Source organism: Triturus cristatus, chromosome 7 (assembly GCF_964204655.1).
Source record: "Triturus cristatus chromosome 7, aTriCri1.1, whole genome shotgun sequence".
In the NCBI taxonomy this organism is placed as follows: domain Eukaryota; kingdom Metazoa; phylum Chordata; class Amphibia; order Caudata; family Salamandridae; genus Triturus; species Triturus cristatus.
Window position 1 is genome coordinate 1,747,145,099 of NC_140590.1, and position 24,124 is coordinate 1,747,169,222.

The 24,124-nt window shown below is 42.3% G+C and overlaps 1 protein-coding gene across 2 annotated transcripts in view; it reads left to right on the forward strand.

Moving 5' to 3' along the window:
* Positions 1 to 24,124, forward strand: part of LOC146812984 (killer cell lectin-like receptor subfamily B member 1B allele A) — an 866,152-nt gene that overhangs the window by 392,281 nt on the left and 449,747 nt on the right. For both annotated transcript variants that reach the window (XM_085620007.1, XM_085620008.1), the window contains exon 3: positions 9,660 to 9,758. In XM_085620007.1, coding sequence (XP_085476133.1) covers positions 9,660 to 9,758 — 99 coding nt within the window. The remainder of the gene's footprint in view (positions 1 to 9,659; positions 9,759 to 24,124) is intronic.

Genomic DNA, 24,124 nt, shown 5'->3' on the forward strand with positions numbered 1-24,124 from the left:
TGCACAGCCCCAGTCAGACAAGTGTACCCACTTTCAGATCCACTGAGATACTTATACTCGCATTTACAGACTCACTCAGATACTCACATACCAACTCAGACCCACTTAGACACTAAGGTACCCACTCACAGATTTACTCAGACTCATGCACCCACTCACAGACCCACTCAGATATTCATGTACCCATCCACAGTCTCACTCAGATACTTACATATTCACTCACAGACCTACTCAGAGACTCTTCCACCCACTCACAGACCCACACAGACACTGATGCAACAACTCACAGATCCACTCAGACACTCGCACTCACTCATGAACACACTCATAGAATATTACAGCCACTCACAGACCCACTGAGAGACTCATATACCCACTCACAGACCTTCTCAGAGACTCTTGCACTCACTCACAGAATCACTCAGAGACTTACTCATCTACTCACGGACCCATACAGACTCTGATGAACCCACTCACAGACCCATTCAGACATTTGCGTATCTGCTCATAGACCCATTCAGAGATTCAAGCACTCACTCATAAACCCATCCAAATACCCATGACTCGCTCAAAACCAAAGGTTACAGGGACATTATAGTTAGGAAATAACATTAAAAAAACATAAAAATTCACTCATAAAACTTAAGGTTACAGTGACGTTATAAAAAAAAACAAAGGGGATGATGGACGGAGTGTTGAACATTGCAAGCACTCACCCCCAGTCAACTGATCTGGGTTTAATACGGTGATCTTATAGATATGCTCAGATTTCACTCTTACAAAACAAGTGAAATTCAGCAGTTATCGTTACCTGAGCAAACTATAACTTACGCCTCCGTAATGCATTGCTAAAGACCTCACAGATTACTCCACTCATGACATGGACACTTCAAACAGTAAAACAGTAAAAACACCAACCAAAAAGATTTAACACCAGGTTAGAAAAATAGATCAAAATGTTATGCTTAAAACGACCAAAACAACAAAAAAAACGATAAGCAGAACCAGAGATAATTAATTTCATATTTGCTAAGTAAAATAGTGCCAAAAGTTGGAAAGCACCAACTGTAGATATCTAGTCTCACCGAACCGGGACAAAGTCACATGCTCAGGCTGATTGTGATTGAGTGCAGGCCGATTACTGGGACCTAGTTAGACCTACTGAACAAAAGTGGGAAACAACCATTACATCACATGCGTTATAACGCATAGCGATTACAACGTGGTCGTTACAACGACAGCATTGTTACATCGCAGTACCATTACAATGCAAGTGGTTACAACAACTTGCTCTAGATGGCGCTCTAAACTAAGGAATAGTATAATTTACTATTCCAACACTTTCCCTACTGTTGCACACACTGGAGTTGGAATAGTAAATTATACTATTCCTAAGTCCAGCAAGACCTCTAGAGCAAGTCGTTGTAACAACTTGTGTTGTAATGGTACTGCAATGTAACAACGCAGTCGTTCTAATGACCACATTGTAATCGCATGCGTTGTAAACACATGTGATGTAATGTTCTATAATAAAAGTACCTTTAATCCTGGTTTGTGGAAAATGTTGTGGATCTGGGACAAGGTTACATCATGCAGCTGAGGCGATGTATTGGTTACGAGATGCGGCAAGGCTGCCGTGTGAGGTCCTGTTGCATCAACACCAATGCAATGTGAAATCCGCTGTCGGGATGCGATGCGCAGTTGAGGTGATGCATAAATTACAATGAGCGAGGAAACTGCGATGCGGAGTTTCATTGTCATTGTCGAGGCTGCCGTCAATGAGAGATGCGAAGATCTGCTCTTGGGAAAGCTGCAGTTCTGAAGGCGATGTGTCGGTCCCAAGATGTGGGTTATGGCGGCAATGCCAGTCTTTTATAACAGATCCAATCCATGCAGAGGTGTCAATGCTCCAGTTCTGCTCTGGATTGCACTGCATAGCATAGTCCATTCATCAGTTCCGTTGGGTCCACAGACGGGTTAAGCACATTAAGCCCAGTTCCAAAGGTCCAGGACTGGGTTGGCACCACTTGACAGGGTAGGCTCACATATGGCAAAGTCCAGTTGTTGAAGCAGGATTGTTGGAAGTCTGATATGTCCCTGAGCCTTTAGATCAGGAGGCCAATCAAAAAGCCTTTTGAGTCACCCTGGGTTTTGGGTTCAAGAATTGCAGGTCCAGTTCCTCTCACCCAGGAAAGAGGGCCGCAGGTGGCAGCAGATCACCACAGCAGAGGAGGAGTCCAACAGCATGCCAGTCCTTCAGCAGCACAGCAGTCCTACTTCCTGGCAGAGTATCCACAGGTCCAGAAGTGTACTGAAGGGATGGTGTATGAGGTCCAGTATTTATACTCAGTGGTGCCTTCAAGTGGAGGGACTTGTAAGGATAGCGCACTGATGTCCTGCCTTCCCTGACCTGGCTCCAGACTAACTACAGGGACTACGGACCCCTTTGTGTGGAGACAGAATACAGCCTATTCAGGCCTAAGGGAGGCTAGGTCCAGCTCCTCGCTCCCCTCTTGCCAAATATACCCAGTCATGTGACCAGAGGCAGGCTGCAGGTATCAAATGGCTAAGGCAAGAAAATGCCAACTTTCTAAAAGTGCCATTTTCAGAATTGTAATTTAAAATCCACTTTCACCATCAGTTAGGATTTTAAATTGTCATTCCGGAAAACACATACCTTGAACCAGTTATATATTCCTGTTCGGTAATTATACTTATAAAATGAAATAAGGTAATCCCAATGTTATTTTATGGGAAATATAAGCCTTGGAGTAGTAAAAAATAAATTGAAGAGTTTTTCACTACCAACTTACGAGTTCATGTCTTGTTTTTAAATACATTAAGCCCTGCTCCCTGGGCTGTCCAGTGCATCCTCTAGGGATGACAAATGCATTAAAAAAGATAGTTGGGGCCTGGCAAAATATTTATTTTTGCCAGGTTGAAAGGCAGTTTAAACTGCACAAAGGCCTGAGACATGCTGAAAGGGCTAACTAAGTGGGTGGCACAACCAGTGCTGAAGGCCCAGTAGTAGCATTTAATATACAGGAGCTGGGCTCATGTAGTGCCACTTTACTAGGGACTTATAAGTAAATTAAATATGGCAAGTTCAGATAAGCCAATTGTAGTAACTTGGTCCACGCAGGAAGTTTGTAATTAAAGATGATTTATTCAAGCGAGTAACATGTTGAATAGTTCCAGACGACAGGTAGTTGAGTTGTAAAGGGGAGCCCCACCAGGAGCAGCCTGCCTGCTGCTCAGCACATTCTATTGAGCACACAGCACAAACACTGGCTGAGCAAGAGGTGTAAATCACATAACAATAACAAGGGCAGAATACTACACATCCCCTTTCCTTACACAAGAGAAGCACAAGTCCTGTATTTGAATGATTTGCAATGAGAGAGAACCAAGGAAGAAATAACTAGGAAGAACAACGATGGAACAGAATAAATGACAGAGCAAAGAGAACAAGAAAGGCTGAGCGAAGAGACAGATGGAAAAAGACGAGGAGGAAGCAAAGAGCAAGCATACACAAATGGGAAAAACCCAAACTCTCCAACAAAGAATACAATAAGGATGTTAAGAAGTGAACGAAAAGGAGAGAGCGAAGAGATAGGTGAATGGAAACGTGGACAAAGTGAAGTCTAAATATACACAAACAGAAATTACGCATTCTCTCCAACAAGGAGTAGAAATGGAGAAGAAAAGAGAGATAATGCGGAATAAACTACAAGTTCACAGAAAGACATAGATGCACCAAAGACTACCCCCAAACATACCCACTGGCCAGGCAGACAAGCAAGGAAGGAAAAACAAGGCACGACGTGAACTGAACACAAGACTGACACCCAGACATCAGAAGAAGAAAGGGAGAGATCTCCTCTGAAACAAGTAAGAAAGCAAAAAACTCTACACAGGAGGAAAGACTAGAGGCAGAGTAAGAATAACAGACAAAGAGTATAGTTCAGGTACCAAGGATGAGACAAGATAGAACATCACGAGGATCACTGAACACGTACGAAAACAGAGGAGAAGAATAAAAATACAAATGAGTATAATTCTACTTCCCCCACTTTCATAATTATAATAAAATGAATAAGAGAATAACGTAGTATGTTCAACAATGTAAAATTAAGTAAGCATGACATATTAAAAAAATGACAGCAAATGGGATTAAGACCCATAATGTGACAGCCCGTGTAGGGACAACCCCCATGTAGAGGTAAACAGTAGTGAAATGTTTTAATGGTACTATAACTCATAAAGGATACCCAGTAGGAGGGTGACAGTGTAATACAAAATAGGACTAAAACCCATGACCTACCCCGTGACGTAAGGGAGGTTAGCTTGTGTAAATGGGACTGAGATCCATGCAACAGTGCCCTGTGTAAGGGAGAAAAACATATGCAGCCCGTGTAGGCACGTGTATGAGCAAATGGGGCTAGAACCCATTGCCCTCCCTGTGTAGGGAACCATAAAGAGATAAATTAGAGAAATGAATCTCTGAAAGTGTGTAACAAAGGTCCATGTGGGTAAAATGGCGAACTGAAACAAAACCCACCCAACAATCCCATGCAGGATAAGTGTGAGTAAAAGTACTTGGGTGAACATGTACCTCGAGCCAAGACAGGCAGGAAAAGGAGTATCCACAGCCACTAAAATAAACGGCTTAAACCAGAAGTCGAAAAAACATTACATACGGTGACTGTTCGAATTAACGGGCATGCACTGTCCACTGTGCTTCTTGCTGCACCCATACCATGTGTAGCACAGATAAAACGGTGAGTATGCCTGGAAACGGGCCACTCAGAGGCCAACTGCATGCACCCAGTTTTTTTAAAGTTCCCAGCTGCTCTCACCACAAGGAAAAGAAGATGGAGAACTCCTGGAGAAAAATGTTTCTTCAAAGTGGAAATACTGTGCGTTTTGCTGACACCACATAATTTGGCAAATATGTGTACAAACCTGAAAAATCTAGGAGGCTTAAACACGATGTCACTTTTCTTATTCAGAAACATGGGACGAGAGAGAAGTGGAAAGTGGTAAGAACAGACTAGAGTCAGATGCATGTCCCCTTCACCGCACAGCAAGCGGCCGAGACGCGAATGTGTAAGCCTCAGCACCGTTGCGTTGTGCTCTACCCATATCTGGAAAGAGCTCCATTGCAATTCCAATGGTGGGACATTGTGGTCATGCGTGGACCGCACTAATGATAAGGAGAAAACTTCAGCATATCAATGCATAAATGGCGGCACGTAGGATACGCAGCTCCGGGTGGCTCCCTGCACACTCGTGCCCCAACCGTAGTCACTGAGTGAGGTGTAACGCCGTTGGTGGTTGTGTCGTCATAATGGGCACAAACTGAGGTGATGCTCCGCACACTTCAAATGTGAGGTAAGATGCACGTGCCAAGACTTAATGAACTTTTTTGTCTGTTAAACTGCTATTCACCAACGATGAGGAGTAAACAAAAACACAGCACAGAGTTGAGTCTCAACAAAGCCAAATACTTGCCACACATAGCATTGGTGAAGTGACAAGTTGGTGCTAGTGACGTAATGGTGGCACACTGTTCAAAAACACAAACTGCCTGAAAAACCAGGCACGAAGACAACAAAAGTCGATGCCCCGGTGTCAGACCAGATAAAGTCTGGACGAAAACACGTCAAGCTGGCACTCCTCAATGTAGAAGAAATGAAGTATGATGATACCGACAAATGTCTCATAAAAGAGGCTTCTCGTAGTATGAGACAGCAACATAACTTCATTAGATGCCACATTAAAGCTGAAGTCACACCGTGGGGACAACATCAGGACAAAACGCTGCAGCCACTACTGATTCAATTCCACAGGCATTTAGGCAGCAGGTGCTCAGGATCACACAGTTCAATGTAGTAAGAAAGCATACCGTTCAACATCTTCTTACCCCTGTTAGAAAATCAAGATACAACAAACAGCTGTCTGTAAGTAGTAGAAAGCGCACTGGAGTGCAGCAGACTGCGGTGGTAAAACTAAAGTCCGAAATGTGTAGTGTACATGAGCACAGGACGCCTGGGCTAGGGCTGTCCGATGATGAGGACACTGGTGGGACTGAGAGGCGCAGTGCTGTGGACACCTCTTCGCGTGCTTATTGTTGCCATGAAATGTAGACTGTGGTTCTGTAGTCTTTCAGGTTCTTTTTTGTTTGGCAGGTCTCTGAAATGCAGATGTAACACGTAGGTTCGTCAACAGCTCGTCGCAAAAATAATGTAGTAACTTGGTCCATGCAGGAAGGTTGTAATTAAAGATGATTTATTCAAGCAGGTAACATGTTGAATAGTTCCAGACAACAGGTAGTTGAGTTGTAAAGGGGAGCCCCACCAGGAGCAGCCTGCCTGCTGCTCAGCCCATGCTCAACTGTCACTTGACCTGACAGTCTCCCAACATTCCGAGGCACATCATGACTCCAACATTCCAATGAGCACCCAGCACAAACACTAGCTGAGCAAGAGGTGTAAATCACATAACAATAACAAGGGCAGAATACTACACCAATGTTATCATGTTTGGAGGAGAGAACACAAGCACTTCAGCACTGGTTAGCAGTGGTAAAGTGCGCAGAGTCCTAATACCAGCAAAAATAAGGTCAGAAAGTTGGAGGAGGAAGGCAGAAAGTCAGGGGGAAGACCACCCTAAGGCTGACCGGTCTAACACTCTTGAAGTCCACACTGTGTGGTAGAAAGAACAACTAAATCATCAGCATATGCTATAAATGGGTTTTGGTGTTAGCTAGTTTGTGTGCAGCCCCCTATTGTGTTGAAGCACAGCTGCAAGATCTGAAATATATAAGCTAAGAAATAGCAGGCCCAAATGCAGCCCTGTTTTAGTTTGTTTTCGGAGTTAATTTTTGGTGTCGTCCAATAGCTTCACCCATACCTGTCATTGCAGAGATCAATTATGATCTTTTAGAGGCCTTGGTTGATCCCCCACAGCTTCGATCTCTCTGCTTTGTTGAATGCAGTCGATAAAGCGATGAAACATGCAGACAATTTGATCTCCTTAAATCCTCCTGCTTTCTGATCTAAAATGACCTTATTTCTCTGCTGTCTCCATATAATCAAAAAGTTGAAACAGGCAAAAAACACATCTCTAGAGAACTTTCCTCTGCTTGACTACTTTCTCTTCTCATCTTTACATTAGGCTTATCCATAAGAAGTTTCATAGACAGGAGATATTTATTGTAACCCAATTCAATATTTTATCTAGCAAACTACACAGAGCACTCCATAAAGTATATATTTTTTTAGTTTAACAAAGTGTTTTCTGATTGTTCGTGGCCTTCTATTCCAGCATATTACACAAGGCAACTCAGAATTTTCTTCTCAAAGATGACAAAGACAGGTTTCCAGAATCAGGATGTATGGCATGTTTCAACTAGTGCTCAAAGTAACAGGTCCAGAACTACCCTTCGTTGGCATTGAGTTTGGCACTCCCACAATATTACAGGTGATAGTTGAAATTTCACCAATTTCCTTTTGACTAATCACCTAATTTAGAGTGCATTGGTAGCAGATCTTCCGCCACAAATCAGTGGAGGTCCCACCTGCCACTCATGGTTACCCCAAAGCAATTTAATGGCAAAGGAACCACTTAATGTCCTTAGCTAGCCTCGCTATAGCAAACCCCTAGCGCTGGGTGGTCCATTTCAATAAAAAACAACAATGTGATGGATAAAATGCTTGAGTTAATCTCAGCCACTGGCAATCGCTTTGGCTGTTTCCCATCAAAGCGCTTCAGTATGGGCCTAGCCATATGCAAATCAGTCATGATCCTGCTCCAATAGGAAAAGTGAAGCCTAAACTACCAGGTCAGGTCCTCTCTAAACTGGAACACAAGCAATCCAAGACCCGTTTCACCCTAGTCATGGGCTCATCAGCCGGGTAAACCCTGGCTCTAGTGACACTGTGAGCATGAGACCCATGTCTTGGTATACCCATGCCACGTAGGACAGTACAAGAAACACACAAAAGGTTATGCAAGGAATGCTTGCAAAGGCAAAACTGGTCCTGGGCTGCTTGTGTTCCAGTTCTGGGAGGACCTGGCCTGGCAGTTTGGGCTGGTATGTTGCCATGAGGAGTAGATTCAAGACTAATTCGCGTATGGCTCGGTCCAAACTGAGGTGGCATGCTGGGTGAAAAAAGGTGGCTTGGGATGTGGTTCAGAGCGATTGCCACTGGCTGAGATTAATTTAAGCATTCCATCCATCACATTGTTGTTTTTTATTAAATTGGACCACTAAGTGCTGAATGAAGCCCTAAGTTCCTTCTTAAAACGACGGGAGCTCGCAATTATTTTCAAAAGTGTCACAAATGTGTAAAAGTATCTTTTACATTTGGAGAGAAAGGGAGATGCAAGGAAGAGGATCTTATCAAATTTTTGGTCCTCTGTAGTATGGCTATCATTAACTACCTTCCATTCGTCTTAAGTGAACAAAAAAATCCTCAGCTCCAGAATTGGGTAACAAGAGTTTATCAATACACATGGTTGAAATATTTGCTCTACCGCAGTAACTGATCGGGTCTTACAGGGTCTGACTAATAGTGTATATGAGTATCTATATGAGTAACTTTTAATGTTGTATTCTAAAAGTGTTCTGCAATTTTATGTCAAGCCAACAGATCAAGATGTTTGTTTCCTTTTAATTACCTACAGCTGATTGCAGTACTTCTGTCTTGAACAGAGCCAAATGGACCATTGTTGCACTGAGGATATTGAAATAGAAAAAGAGTTTCTTTCTTAGCCAATGACAATTCTTTAGTTGTGATACATTCAGTATTTTGAATGTTATGTTTGAGGTGCTCCTCACAGTAAGGTATTATTTAATCTTTGGCAGGAAATAACTTTAAAGACATTTCTGTGTATGCTGCACACCATGTCTCTTTGTAATTCTATAGTAGGGAAACTGCCACAATACATAGATTCTTCAAAATGTTGATAAACCATATGAATGCAGTGGTACAGTCTTTAGCTGGATTAGAGTGGAGTGAGCCCTTCATTTGATGTGAGTGTAAACACAGATGACTCTATTGCTATTTCTGTATTTCAGGGGTATTCTAACAGTTACATTGGCAATGTACACCATCTGGGCCTGTTTCAGTGTCAACTGAGCAGAAAGTTAAGAAGAACTCTTACAATTCCAAGCCCTCCAAAGAAATTGATTGGGTCCATTGCTCACTCACACACAGGAGGCTATAATATGCTAAAGGGGTGCAATGTATCATCTCTCTGATTTCCATTCACGTTTCCTGAGAGTAGTTCCCAATGAATGCGAGTGCATTGCAAGCAGCACGTTAGAGTCCTTTCCTTGCAATGTTCTTATTGCTCATTAATGGACTTTGTTAAACACTGGTGATAGGACGAACCCTTCTTTAATGAACGTCTGCCCTTTGGTCTATGTACCCCACCTGTCAATACCTGAGAGAGTCTTCAGAGATCCTGCTGATACTGATTACACTAGCATAGTAGCAACAAATGTGATATGATGAGTTAGAAGCTCCTCCTCCGTCATCTTCAGTTTCTTAGTTGTACCTGTACCGGAAGTAAAAGCCTAAGCTTATTATTTTATGAGTACTCATTAATTACTGTTTTAGTCTTATTTTGTCAAACTTTGAACTTTACAGCTGATTCCCAGTGTCCCCATTGGCATAGACGTATACTATGGGTCAGTGGAATGCTGAATATAATTGCGATCCTGGCTTTCGTAGGATGTGGTGTTTGGGGTAAGTACTCAATATGTATGACATTTTTAAATGCTACATGTGAGAGGCTTTTATAGAAGGTCCAACAAAGTGTTGTTTTTGTGAATTCAAAACCCAAAACTGATGGTTTCAAATCAGGAACAATTCTGTTGAATATAGCTGAGCACGGTCTAACAAGTAACAAAAATCTTAGCCAAGAGTCAGTTAAAGAAGCAATTAACAGAGCTAGTCACAAAGGCAACTTATACTTGTAAGTAATGTACACGTGTAATTTACTCTTACCCTTTTGAGTAACTTTACTACCCTTGGCTATTCTCAAAATCAGACTGTAAAGTTACTCAAAATTTTAGACTTGCATGTATTGATCACCCTAAGTAGGGGTTAGAGCTGAATTCACTAGTGAAAGTTACTACTGCGAGGAAAGAATCTGTATGAACTCCAGCACCACACAAGGTCATCCACTCCCATCGAAAATAGTAGAGGTAGGGACCTAAACTAAATCCCCATGGCAAATTATGTTACATTAAATTATATTATTTAAAATGGTTACAAATATAGATAAATGTAATTTCATATTTAATAAAAAACCAAGAATAGGACATATTTGATATTTTTTTATTTTTAAATGATATATGTTTATTCAATATATTTAAATTAATCATACATTTAATTTATTATTACATTCATAATGCTGTAGCATGTTTCTTCTATATTTAAAATAGAAATATACATTTAATTCCCATTAATAATGAACATACAAATATTTTTACAAACTTTTTTCAAGTTAATAATCATTTTTACTTTTCCCCATACTTTACCATTCAGAGATCTTCACCGACCGCATGACAATACTTCCCAAACTTTCTTTTGCTAATCACCTAGCTTTAATAAAGCATCATGTGGAAGTGCACTATCAATTAGAGACAGCCCATTTTCCATTTACATGGCCACTAAAATGACAAAAAAATACAGATTTCTTCTTTTCAAAAATATTGTATGCAAAAGATAACGTGTGGAAATTATGTTTCAGTGAATATGCATCTTTTGTGCATAACCAAGTAAAGTGTCTTGTTTCATTTTGATCCTTTTACGATCTTTTTTAGAATGACATAAAAATGGGCTTCATTTTTGCTTTCCTAACTGCTGAATGTGTACAGTTTATTTACGTTTCATTTTGTATTACAAAAAACTGACAACTTACACCCTTACTTTTCACACTCCCTGTACCCCATCAAGATTGTTACATAATTCACTTTACTTGTCTTTCGCTGACTGAAAAGTGACAGGAGTTTCTAAGCATCAATCCTCATGTTAAAAAATATAAGTAGCAATTTGTCAGAAGACATAACCTGATATTTGATCTCTGCCTTTGAAGTGCAGAACATGTGACACGATAAATACAGAATTTAAAGGCATGTTTATCTATTGCTGGGCCTGGTCTTGGGCAACAACCCTGATCTCTGAGGACCTAGCCATTGGCCGGACTCCCTTTGGCCTCTACTCCCTCATTCTACTAAGGTCAAGAAGCTTGGTTTTATAATTGATGACAAACTGTCCTTGAAGCCACAGGTGTCTAAGGTTACAGCTGCCTGTGTTTCAGTCCTCAAGTGGCTGAAAAAGATCCTTTGGTTAATCCTGTTAGCGGCGTGGAGAACGGTCATTCAGGCTCTGACAAGATCCAGACTGAATTAAGACAATGTGCTGTGCCTAGGCACAGATAAGACATCGATTAGATGCCTCCAGACTATTTCAGAATGCGACTGCCGGTTCCTTTTTCGACTACCAAGGCATGTCTCTGTTTCTCCTCTGCTTCAGGAACTGTATTGGCTTAAGATCTCAAAACACATCGAATTTAAGGCACTCTGCTATATGTTCAAGGAACTGGTGACCTTATATATCTATGATTTTGCTGAGATCATCTAGCCACTGGCTGTTCACCATGCCCAGGTTTCGATTAACCCATAATAAAGGACTTTTGAATTAAGTGTTTAAATATTTTAACTGTATTAAATGAAAACATTTTTGGGTGTTTAAATTAAAAATAATTCCCACCTAAAGTAACAAAAACAACCGTTTATAAGGCATTAATTATTAAAAGTAATTTACAGAATTAAATTAATGTAATTATATTCAATGTAACATTAATGTTTAAATTAAATACATTTATTAAAATATTTGACAATTAAATAATAAATATCGTATTTTTTATTTCTTTAACAATATATTCAATGTATTTATATTTTCAACTATTTTAAATAAGTTAGTTTACCATTATATCCAATGGGTTTTTATCTGTATCTCCATCATTTTTTATGGGAGGTTGTTGCAGTTCCACTGGTTGGCTAAGTCTGGTACTGAACTTATTGAAGCTTTGATCAGGAGAAATGACCTAATTTTTCTGAACCCTCTTTGGCTGCAGTAACTTTAGAAAAGCAGTTTTTGCACAGCAATGGGCTCACTCTTTTTTTGGTGGGTATACTCCCATCCCTGAACCTCTCCCTGATGCTCCCTAAACCCCTCCTTACCCCTCCCTAATAACCGCCTCCTCCAACCTCCCTGCCGCAGTCCTTACCACAAGAGCTCATGCTCCTCCCCACAAAACTCACCAAATAAAATAAACAAACACTGAAACCACCTTCCACTTCCTACAAAAAGGCAGTCTGTTAGACTTGTCAGCCTTAGGGTGGTCTTTCTCCCAAACTTTCTGCCTCTGTCTTTCCATTTTCTTTTTTCTGGAAAAAAAATTTGTTGGACCTAGGACTTTGTGCACTTTACCACTCAAACCAGTGCAAAGGTACTTCTGCTCACTCCTCTAAGCATGGTTAAATAGGTCTCTTCCTGATTGGCATATTTAATTTATTTATAAGTCCCTAGTAGAATGGTAACCCATGTACCCAGGGCATTAAATGGTACTAGTAAACTGGCAGCACTTTTTGTGCCACCCACTTAATTAGCCCCCTTAATACATGTCTCAGGCCTGCAATTGCAGTCTGTTGCCAGCCTTGGTCTGCCGTGTCTACGTAGCAATATACAACCTTGCCAAGCCTTAAACTTCCCTTTTATTACATATGTCACCCCCAAGGTAGGACTAGGTAGCTCATAAAGCATGGTGCATTGTAAGTAAAAGGTTGTACTTTTAAGTTTCACATGCCGATGTAGTGAAAAACTCCTAAATCGTTTTTTCACTACTGTGGGGCCTACCTCTCCCCTAGGATAACATTTGGTTGCCTTATTTAATTTAATAAAAGCTAACCTTTCAATGTGAACAAGTAAACTGTTCATGTTTTTTTTTTAATTGTATGAAAAGTCCTCTTTAGGGATAGTGTCGGATTTTTGATTAAAAATTTGAAAATGGCACTTTCAGAAGGTTGACATTCTCCTGCGTTAGCTATTTAGTGCCTGCAGCCTGTCCTGGGTCACATGACTGGGTGTAGTTGACAGTTGGACTCTGTGCATTCCTCTCATAAAGTTAAACACAACAGAGAGCTTAGTTGTGCCTGGGGGGGGGCATCACTGGCAGGATGGGGTGGTGGAGTTGAGCAAAGGACTGCATACCCCCTGTAGCTAGGCTGGGGAGGGGACAGGAAAAGTAAGCACTTCAAATGACATTCTCTACATAAATTCACTCATTTCAAAGAAGGTACCAGGTATAAATATTGGACCTCAAAATGAAAATCATTTTGGGGTGAAAAAGCATGGAGTTTGACACCAAACATGACGCCATAGGGCCGTTCTGTAATGGAGCTCGCTACCTCAAGATCTCGGTAGCCAGCCACTTACCATAAAACATTGCTTTATAGGGTTACTGAAGGGATATATATGAATGCACATCTTTTACATAATGCACTCTACTTCCTGGGCTTAGGACAACAACCTTAGAGTGGCTTATTTACATTAAGGCAGTAGTATGGCTCTTCAGCGCATGGCGCTTGCAGAGTCACTCTCGAACTAACAGGCTGCTAATGCAGGGCTGCAATGGCAGATCTGCCGACGTACTTTTTACTTGGGTCACACAGGGTGGCACAATACAGTGCTGCAGTCCTGGTGGCTCTGGTAACATCTACTAAGGACTTATAAGGGGGCAAAGTACCTCGTCAATTAAATTAACTAATTTAATTTCACTTTTTAGGTGAAAGAGTTTGAGCATTGGGGCCTGGTTAGTAGGTCCCAGTGATACATGTAGCGAATATCTTTCCCTGGGCCGAAGCGGTGATTGGGGGAATCTGCTGCCTGACAATAGTATAGTGCAAGAAGTAGGATGTTAGGGGCCCTGGTCACTGCTATGGAGCTTTTCGATTTATTACTCTGCAGTGTGTTTCCAGGTAACCTGGTATTTAAGAAAATTCTTTCTTGTAATGATCTGGGTTTATTATAAGATATGGCTGTGGGGCCTTATCAAAGAAAACATTCTCAAAACCTTTATTTGGATCCAGTCAGGCTCATTTGAACAACCTTCAGCTTAACCCTGGGTAGCTATGGCTTTCGAGCGGCAATGCTTGAACAAAGGAACTTAGTGCAAAGTATTTAACAGTACCAAACAATGAAATAAGAAAGTCACACAATATGAAACAAACATGACACCAATTTAGGAACATAGAGTGCATTTTAATGTATGTTTTGTATCACCATCTGTACCATGAACATGATGCCATCTGCTCTCTCATGATGAAGCTTAATCCAATTCACATGTATCACCATATGAGGGTTCCTCGGGGGAAGGGGGTACCTAAATCCACCAAGTATGTGACTCATCCCTTGGTTTCCAAGATACAGTAAGACTCAGTCCATTTTTATTGGAGGGCCCTGGGTGCTACAGACTCTAAAATTCACACCTGTTGTCCAAACTCGCACTCCACCAGGGAATACTTCTGGTCATACGAGTTCTTGGCCTGCTCCTGGCTGTCCTCCAAATTCCTGTTCTTTTCATGTACTCAGCCATTTCAGAGCCAAGCCTGGTACATAGTACAGTATATCCTGTTTGGACTCTTTGAGAGGTCTCTCCCAACATTCTCTTACCAAACTTAAAGGACCTCTCACAGGGTGCCCAAAGAGTAGCTAAAACAGGCTGGAACCAACTCCTTTCTGAGGAATTCTCCTGTATGCAAGGAGAATAGTCTATCTCCTGAGTTGCTCAGATAAACCCATAAGCATGCCTTCCATGGTCTTGTCAAATCTTTCTACAAGGCCATTTCCTTGGGGATGTAAGGGTTAGTGAACTTATAAGTCTCTCCACACTCATCCCACATTGCTTTCAGATAGGTAGACATAACGTTGGTGCCTCTATCTGATATAATCTCCTTAAGGAACCCCACTCTGGTAAATATACCAAGCAGAGCTCTTGCTACTGCAGGGGCAGTGATTCTCCTCAGGGGAATTGCTTATGGGTACCTTGGGGCATGGTCCACTGCCATCAGGATAAACCTATTGTCAGAAGCAGTTGGTGGGTCTAGGGGACCAACAATGTTAATCACCACCCTCTCAAAGGGAGTCCCCAAAACAGGTAGTGGTATCAGGGGAGCATTTGGCAACTTGTCGCCTGCTTTGCCACTGGCCTGGAAAGTGGTACAGGACCAACAAAACTGCTTGACTTTTTCTGAAATCTGAAACAAGTAGAAATGATTGACCAGCCTGTCCTAGGTCTTGATCAATCCCAGATATCCATGGGCTAGGCTTGGAAGGAATTTTGTTGGGGGACCAGAATTTTCCTGGTTGGCCCTTGATTGGGGTCCCTTGCCTCACTGTACAGAATTGTCTCCTCCCAGTATAACTTATGGCCATTGACATTACCTTTCTCTTGTTTGACAGCCATCTGCCTCTGGCCCTAAAAAGTGGGACAAGTCTTTTCCCTAGACTCAAGTCTTCCCTGGAGCGACCGCCTGCTCCCAGGAGTTCTGAAAGTGTCCGGCAAATCCCCTAATGAAGCATGCTTCTGCTTCGAGACCAGGCTCTCCCTCATGACGGTTAAGCTCCTTCTGGTCCTGTTGACTTGTGGAAGTGACCGTGCCAGACTTCCTAGCACTCTTCTTGGTACTAGGGATTTGGGCCATTCTTTAAGGCCTCAAATTCCCTTGAATTTCCCTCAAGGGCTTTTATACTCTAGTGGAGACACACACCCACTCAGGGAGACCCAGCGTTGCTGCATGAGTCCTTCTCTCCACCTCTGCCGAGGCAGAAGTTTCAAGGTCGTTGCTCAGCACTACACCACACTCAAGTCTACTACAGCTATGGAATGTGAATCTTTTGCCTTGTTAAGGCTGACTATCTGATGCAACTTATCAAGGATGATCTGCCCTAGAGAAACCAGCTTGGTCATAACCATGATCATGCTGGCACCTGTATCCCTCAAGACCTGAACTTCAGCCCCATTGGTTCTTGACCACTGTCTGTACTTTACCATACTGACAGGCCAGTGAGCAAAGTGTTCAATTTCTTCCCCACCCATAGTTTAATGTGACTTTGGTGGAACCCCTGTAACTTCCAGGGACAGCTTCCACCCAATCCCTACACTGGCAATACCCTTGGGATTATCACCAGTTGATGACTTTTTGGTGCATGCAGAATCACCTCTCGTGTGCCCTGGCTGTTTACAGTAATAGCACAGCCCAGTCTTAGTTGGGTCATAGTTGTTTCCCTGATACCCCCTGTGATTGGGAAGTGGCTGTGGGCTCCGCAACTTTGGTGTCTTTTGGGGTCTCTTTGTTATTATCTGTATTTTTAAACGGGGCCCCATCTTTCCACTGGAGAGATCTGTCCCACCTTTTAGTGTTACCACCTTGGGACTTGTTGGGGACTTTAGCACGTATCCATTCATCAGCCATCTTCCCCAGCTCTCCAAGGCTAGATTGCTTGGAAACACCCAGATCTGAGTTGCCCCTTTGTGTGTGTTCTTAAGTTTGAGTCCGTACTCCTCTGGGGTGAGTCCAAATAGCTCAATTAGTGCCTCTGTACTTTAAAGGTATGACTCCACCTCATCCTCTAGTTTCAGCAGTCAATATCTTCCCACTCTTGGTATGAGTTCCTACAGTAAAGAGTGACCCACTATGTTGTGCACCCACCCTTCTTATCCTGAGAGCTCTCTCATAGGATGCCAACCACTTATCAATATCGTCCCCATCCACATACTTAGACACAAATCTTTTCAGCAAAATTGAATCAAAATCACTCTCTGCAGTCACCTCTGGGTCTTTTTTGTTGCCACTATGTGCTTGGGGTTTCATCCCCAACTTGGCCCTCTTCTCCTCCAGGCCCAGTCTCCTTTCTTCCAGGGCCAACTTCCTCTAGCGAATCTCCAGGAGGCTGAACTTGGCTCCCAAATGCTTAGGTCTTCTCCTAGAAGTGAAACTCTTTCACTCCCAGACATGGGGCTATTTCTTGAACGAAGTGTGGGGACCACATTCTCCAGGTCTCCCTCTTTTTCAGAAGGATCACTTCCTTTATCCTCATTCCCACTTCCAGGAGTGATTGCCTCCTCTAACTGAGCCTGAGCTTTCTCTGCTTCTACGCAGGCACTAAGGACTTTCTAGAGTTCCTTCTTTCTGGCAGGTATTTCTGGAAAAACATTTCTACCCTTGCACAGCATCCTTAGCTCATTAATCATGACTGACGGCAGGGTGGCCAAGTCGATTCTCATGTTCTCCATCTTTAAAGGCTTTGCAACTTCAGAAAACAGTATCTTTGGAATTTTCAGAACTTGGGCACTCATTAAACTTTTCGCCCACTTGTCAACTTGGCAGGTTCTTTCATTAGTTGCTAACTTATTAATGTCTGGTACAGCTAAACACAAGTTCTGGATCCCACTACCAGGCCACTAATTTGAGGATCTGGGTGTATTATATGATATGGCTGAGGGGCCTTATTGTAGAATGCACTTGCAAAAGCTTTATTGGATCCAGTCAGGCTTATTTGAACAACCTTAAGCTCAACCCTGGGTAGCTATGGCTTTCTAACAGCAAGGCTTGAACAAAGTAACCAAGGGGCATATTTACAAGCCCCTATCGCCACCGCAGCATCACGTTTTAAGACGTTGTGATGGCAATAGGGGCTTTGCCTTATTTACAAGGCAGTGTTAAGCCACTTCACACGGCTTAACGCTGCCTTGTAAATAAGGCACCCTTTCACGCTTTGCTTAGCGTGAAAGGGGTAGGCAGTGGGTGTTGAGGTGGGCGTACCACTGCAACACCCATTAATTTTGACGCTGCCCCCTATTTACAAGGGCAGCGTAAAAGAGGCTGCGCCAAGGGGTAAGGAGGACTTTCTTGTACATAAACAATCTTTCCCCTGCATGCAGACACCCTTGCACTATGGTACAAGGGTGCTTGCATTGGTGCTACTCTGCTAAGGGTAAAGCCAGCGCAGGATGGAACCGCAAGGTTGCACCGTATGGTGCAGCCTTGCATTTCTAAAGTGGCGGATTGAGGCGTTAAGACATGATTGCTAACGCCTCACTCTGCCACTTCAGTTGTAAATATCCCCCTTAGTGCAAATCATTTAACAGTATCAAACAAAGAAATAAGAAAGTCATACAACACAAAAGAAACACAACATTTATAAAAATTGACGCTATTTTTATGTATTTTAGAGTGCAAGATAAGCAAAATTGACCAGAAAATTCTGAAGTTATGATTTTTCAAAGATTTTATCAATTTTAATTCCAACTGCAAACAAGCATTGGTCAACAAAAAGTTTGTAAACTTTTCAAAGTTTGTTAAAAGTTAGTTTGACCACTCCGGCCCGGCTTTGGTGACCAAATCTGACATGATGGAAGTCTAGGGGCCAATGGGGTAGGTTTGGACAATTATCTGGCCACTCAAGCGTCTTTCAGTCCAGTTTCAGCCTTTACGGCACGACCGCTATAGACTCTAATGGAGTGGTCCTGATGTTGGGGATGCAGTATGGAAAGATACTCAAGGATAGTCCAGTTGTGATGTGCTTGACAGAGGTGCCTTTGTGGCAGTTCCTTGGTCCACCAACGATGTAGGTCAACTTTGGCCTCAGAAGTCGGGGTCCCACGAAGTCCTCTTTCTGGCAGTAGATGAACAGCAGCAGCTGGGCTTCTAGTATCCAGTACAATGGTTGTGCAAAATTCTTTAGTGGGGGCTAGTGTCTTTCTGGAGCGACATATCTGGATTGTGACAACAATCTCAGGTCCAGAGAACTTGAGTGAAACGTTTGGCCATTGAAGATTGGTCTCTCGAGGTTCCCAGTGGCAGCTAGCAGTGAATCCTCTCTGGTGGCTAGCAGTGTGCCGGTTTGAGCTACGTCAGCTTTTTTACCTGTTGATCTGGTTCCAGGAAATCATCAGATTCATTTTTTGGTTTGGTGCTGGGAACTGACTTTTTCCAATCTCAAGATGTCGAGACCATAACTTAGATGTCAGGAGCTCATTAATCCTGCCATAGGGCTCTAGAGGCCTTCCTTAGGTGAGACATATATATTGATATTTGAAGTTGTGGCTTTGCCATTGGTTTTAATGTCAAAGTTGAACTACCAGTGCCACACTGCCATTCCTGTCTGCAGTGGTAAGGAAGGACTTCAGCAGCCCTGGGTGGAGACACAGCCTTACATGCCATTGGTACCCTGGCACTTTACACTAGGGGATATAAATAAGTCAGTACTTGCCAGTTTGGGATATCCAATTCAACATATACTTTGTAATGGGTAAGAACACTGGCACTGATGTCTCATTAGCAAGCCTCAGAGCACTCTCAGAGTTGACAATCCAGCAGCTTCACAAATTGGGGGGTGAACATGCAAAAATAGACTTTTCCTTACATAGCTCCCTACAGACGAAAGGCGATGAGCAACTAACCCATATTTTGGTAGTTCTCCTCATCTAGGTGGAAGAACTTGGAAAGACCATCTGGATTTCCTTATTGTCATTGCAGACATAGAGGAACAAAAATACAGAGAGAAAAGAAAGTATAGTGAGCCAGAGGAGACGGCTTCTAGCCTTCAGGCTGCTACAACATTAGCATTATTATTTTATATTATCAGTGGGGGTATGAGGCTGGGAAGTCCTTTCCACTGAAAAATACAGATGTCAGCATCCAGATTCCATCAATCAAGCCTCAGGGAAGTCCAGATTATGCTACTGTATGGAGGATGAGTCTTGTGGGTGGTGAATTAAAGATTTTTTCGAAGGTTTGGGGAGTCAAGAACACTTGGGTTCTGCAGATAATCAGCGAAGGGTACCAAATGGAGTTCCAAGATCTTCCTCAGATTTCCTTTGTGAATCACCAGTCCAGGCAGCATTACTAAAAAGGCCCTGTTCTTGGGGATTCAAGAACTGTTACATAAAAAAGCAATTGGGAATTGTGAAAGTGCCCTGGAATAAACAGATGTAGGGTACTTTTTCAATCCTGTTCTTACTTACAAAGCTCAATGGGGACTTTGCATTGATGCATTTCTTACCGCAAATGTTTCAAAAGAAGTACAAGTCTGGTTAGACAATAATGTTGTGGTGTGTTATCGGAAATATCAGGGGAGTTCACAAGTTTCCTTCCTAAATTCTTGGCGGTGCTGGTTTGCTTGTGCACAGAGTTGAATCGGAGAGCAGTTTGCTTGCCGGGAGAACAGAATGTGCAGACAGATCAGTTAAGCAGGATCTTTCTGACATTTGTCATCAATGTCAATAATGCAAGTATTTCATAATTCCGCAGGTAGACCTGTTTGCATCAGGGCATAAAGTGTTGCTGCAGAGGTTTGTCTTGTTCACTCCTTCCAGAGCTTGGAGGCTGGATAGTATATCCTTCAGTTGGTCAGAGGATCTAATGTATGCTTTTTCCCCCCAATTTCTGAAGGGTTCTTTTCAAGATAAAACAGTTCAAGGCAAAAGTCCTTTTGGTGGTCCACTTTTGGAGCTGTTGTCTTTGGTTTCCTTCGTTTCTCCAAATGGCACAGCTTCCACACTGGAGGATTCGTCTGAACCCATACACATTGTCCTACCCCCTGAAGTCCTGGCCATAACTGACCAGGTTAGTGTTGGGGGCTTGGTTGAGTGGTTACATCTGGAAGCAAGGGGTGTTCACCAGACAGAGCTTCATTGATTTAACAGTCCAGGTGACCTGCAGCTTTGGCTAAGAATATAATAAAAGTTTGGAATTTTCTTAAGGAGAGATTTGAGTTAGGTCTGGCAGTTTCCATGCTAGAGCACAGTGGGCAGATATTAGAGGCTTCAGAGAGCCAGAGAGTAAGAGTTTGTTTCCACTGGGCACACGTTTAGCAAAGATTCTTGAAGAAATCACTGTTTAATTCCGTGGTACCTTCTTGGGAGTTACTATTGGTGTTGCACACTTTACAGTTGCAACCTTTTGAGCCTTTGGATTTGATTTTCCTGAAGATTTTCTCTGTCAAAGTGATTTTTCTAGTGGCTATCACATCTGCTAGGTAGATTGGTTAATTGGAAGAACTCCTGTCTTCAGAAACTTTTTTGAAACTTTTCCCTAACAAGGTAGTGATGAGGCCACATCTTCAATTTGTTTCACAGGTTCCATCCATTTTCCATTGTTCTAGGATTTATGTTGCCTGTGTTTTGTCTAGAGACTGAGGGGCATATTCACAAAGAACTTGCGTCGCCACTGCATCATTTGTTTTTGATGCAACAATGGCTCTGTTATTGCTCTATATTTACAAGATGACACATCTAGGCTGATGCATCACTTTTCATTGGCCTGTACCTTTTTTTTGACTCATCAGAATCGGCTGTGTAATGTTAATTATAATATTTGCAAGGTAAGTGTTCCCATCTAAAATCCTCAGTAAAACTGACACAGTGGTATTTATGACTTTTTCCCAAAGTGACACAACTGCCCTAGGCAAGCCGCTGAGCTTGAGATGCATCAAAATTCCTCTGCTTCTCAATCCATGCATTTGAATGACACATTGGCTGTTTCAGAGGGATTTGACCAGCTGAAGTGACTTGAAACACTGAAATATGAAATCAAGTCACATCCCCTGAACAGGTAAATGCACACATAAGGTAGGTAACACAGTAAATCACATATTGCACACCATTAAGGACTTATGTCACACATCCCTAGGCATAGTGGTACACACAAGTACACTATGCCCACTTGTGTGCTTGACATCCAGGACCAATGTAATAGAGTGCAAGGTGAGTTTTTCACCTTTTGACACTTTATTGCATTGGTTCCCACACATTAGGCTACCTGTGTCAGTCAAAACTGACCCATTGCCTCTCTTTTTTGACTCATTGCTGTAGTTGAGTCGATTTTATGACCAACTACAGCAACGTACCACTTTTGGGATGGATGTCTTCCGCATCCTTCTCACTGATACGTCAGAATTTCTGATGCATCCTTGGGAACCTGCACCATGAAGTCCCGTATTGTAAATACGGCGCATCCCTAATGTTGTATGACGTTTTCAGACAGGCACAAGAAATTTTTGCACAACGTTGCCCAGTTGCAGCGATTGGCCATTTCTTGTAAATATGCCCCTCAGTCCTGTGATCAACGCGCTCTACATACACTAGATGTAAGGAGGGAGTTGCAGATATATTTGGTTTGAATAAAGGTTTTCAGGAAAGTGGATGCTCTTTATTCACAATTGGTCTGGTAGAACAAGGTTTGAAACCTTCTACTGCAACTCTAAGTATATGGCTGAAGAGGGTCATCATTGCTTTTGTGAGTCAAGTAGTAAGATGATTCCTGGTTGTGAGCAAGTGCAGTCCACAAGGCAAGTGCAGTCCAGGCCCTTGACAGAGGTATGGCAGCATCATTCGACAGGTTTTAAAGGGGCCTTCATGTCAGAGGTTTATTGGGCCATCTCCCCTCACGTCACATTATCGGTTAGTGGTAGGGTCGGAACTGCTTTGACTAATTTTGGAGTCCCGGTATTGAGTGTATTTAAGAATCATTAATGTGTTTCATTGTGATCTATGATATTTGAATAAAGATTATCAAGCATCTATTAATGTAGGTGTGTTTCTTAAGCTGATATACGATGTTTGGGTATCTGCTCATGTGATAGGTACTGTAACAGGAGGACGGATGAGGACATTATACGGTTACCAAACCGTACTTTTCATTACTCTGAGTCTACAGCCTATCCGCTACAGTCAATGGGCCACATACCTCTCTTCCCTCTGTTTTTGGCTTCCTTTTGGCTTGGTAATACAGCCTTTTGTGGTGAAGGAGAAGTGAAAAGTGGCTTCAGTGGGCATATTGGAACCGTAAGTTTGTGTGCTCATGCGGTAAGGACTGTGACAAGGAGGCAAAACACTTGTAGTCTTGAAAGTTACCTTTAAGTAGCCGGGCATCCCCTCCCGTTTAGTAGTAAGTATTCCCCATTTAAATCCACTACTCTGTCCCTCCCACAGTTTTATTGACTTTTGCAGGAACTCTACAGTGATGGTGGAGATCACTGCACAGAAAAAGATAGGAAATGTGGAGGCGGAACCTCCACACATTCATTTGTGAATTGCATTTCACAGTATGTTTGTATTACTATTGTAGTACTACAAAACCTACTAAAAATGCATTTTATGAATAGGTATCCTAAACTGTAAAGGTTCAAAATATGTCAAGATATTTGGTATCCATTATATATTCAGTTGCCTCCTTTCAAAGAGAAAAAACCTGCCATTAGTTGTTGTTTTATGATTCTGCAAAGGAACGCACATGATTCTAAATAGGTCTTTAAACAAAATCATATGTATTCATTAGTAACATGACTTTTTTTACTTTGTTTACTGTCATCATTAGACAAGGATTGCTAACACAGCTCTAAAACACATTTAAAAGTGCTTTCTATTTATATTTTCTGTTTGAAGTATGTACAGAAGAGGGCTGAAAACACTGGCTTTAGGTGATTTTGCATATTTTTGTACCAGTAAGACATTAAAATACCGGTGGTGCCAGTAGAGAACCGGCCAGGTGGTAACTGTAATTATATACAATGATATTGCATGAGAAACACAAAACAAAGGCTTGGTATGTTCACGTTCTATTCCAGGATATTTACTTTGGCTTATGGACAATTTCAGAGACTCTCACTGTCCCGAACACCACAGGTTAAACTAGCACTTTCTGAGAATCTTTCTGTATTACATGGAGGATCAATGATGATCACGCGAATCTGCTATTGTTGAGTTGATCACAGGGACAGGGTCAAGACTGATTTGCATATGGCTGGGTTCAAACTGGAACGGCATGGTGAGCAAAAAAACGATGGATTTAGGCCCAGATCTCTGTACTGGGGTGAATGTATGACATTGTTCTGCATTCTGTCCATCAATTGTTGTGTTTTCATTTGTCACCCCGAGTGGGAAGGGTATGCCCAGACGTGGGTCTCTTGCTCTCCATGCCACTGGAAATCAAGCAAGCCTGGCTGAAGACGGCTGAAATGCCAGAAACCGGTCCTAGGAT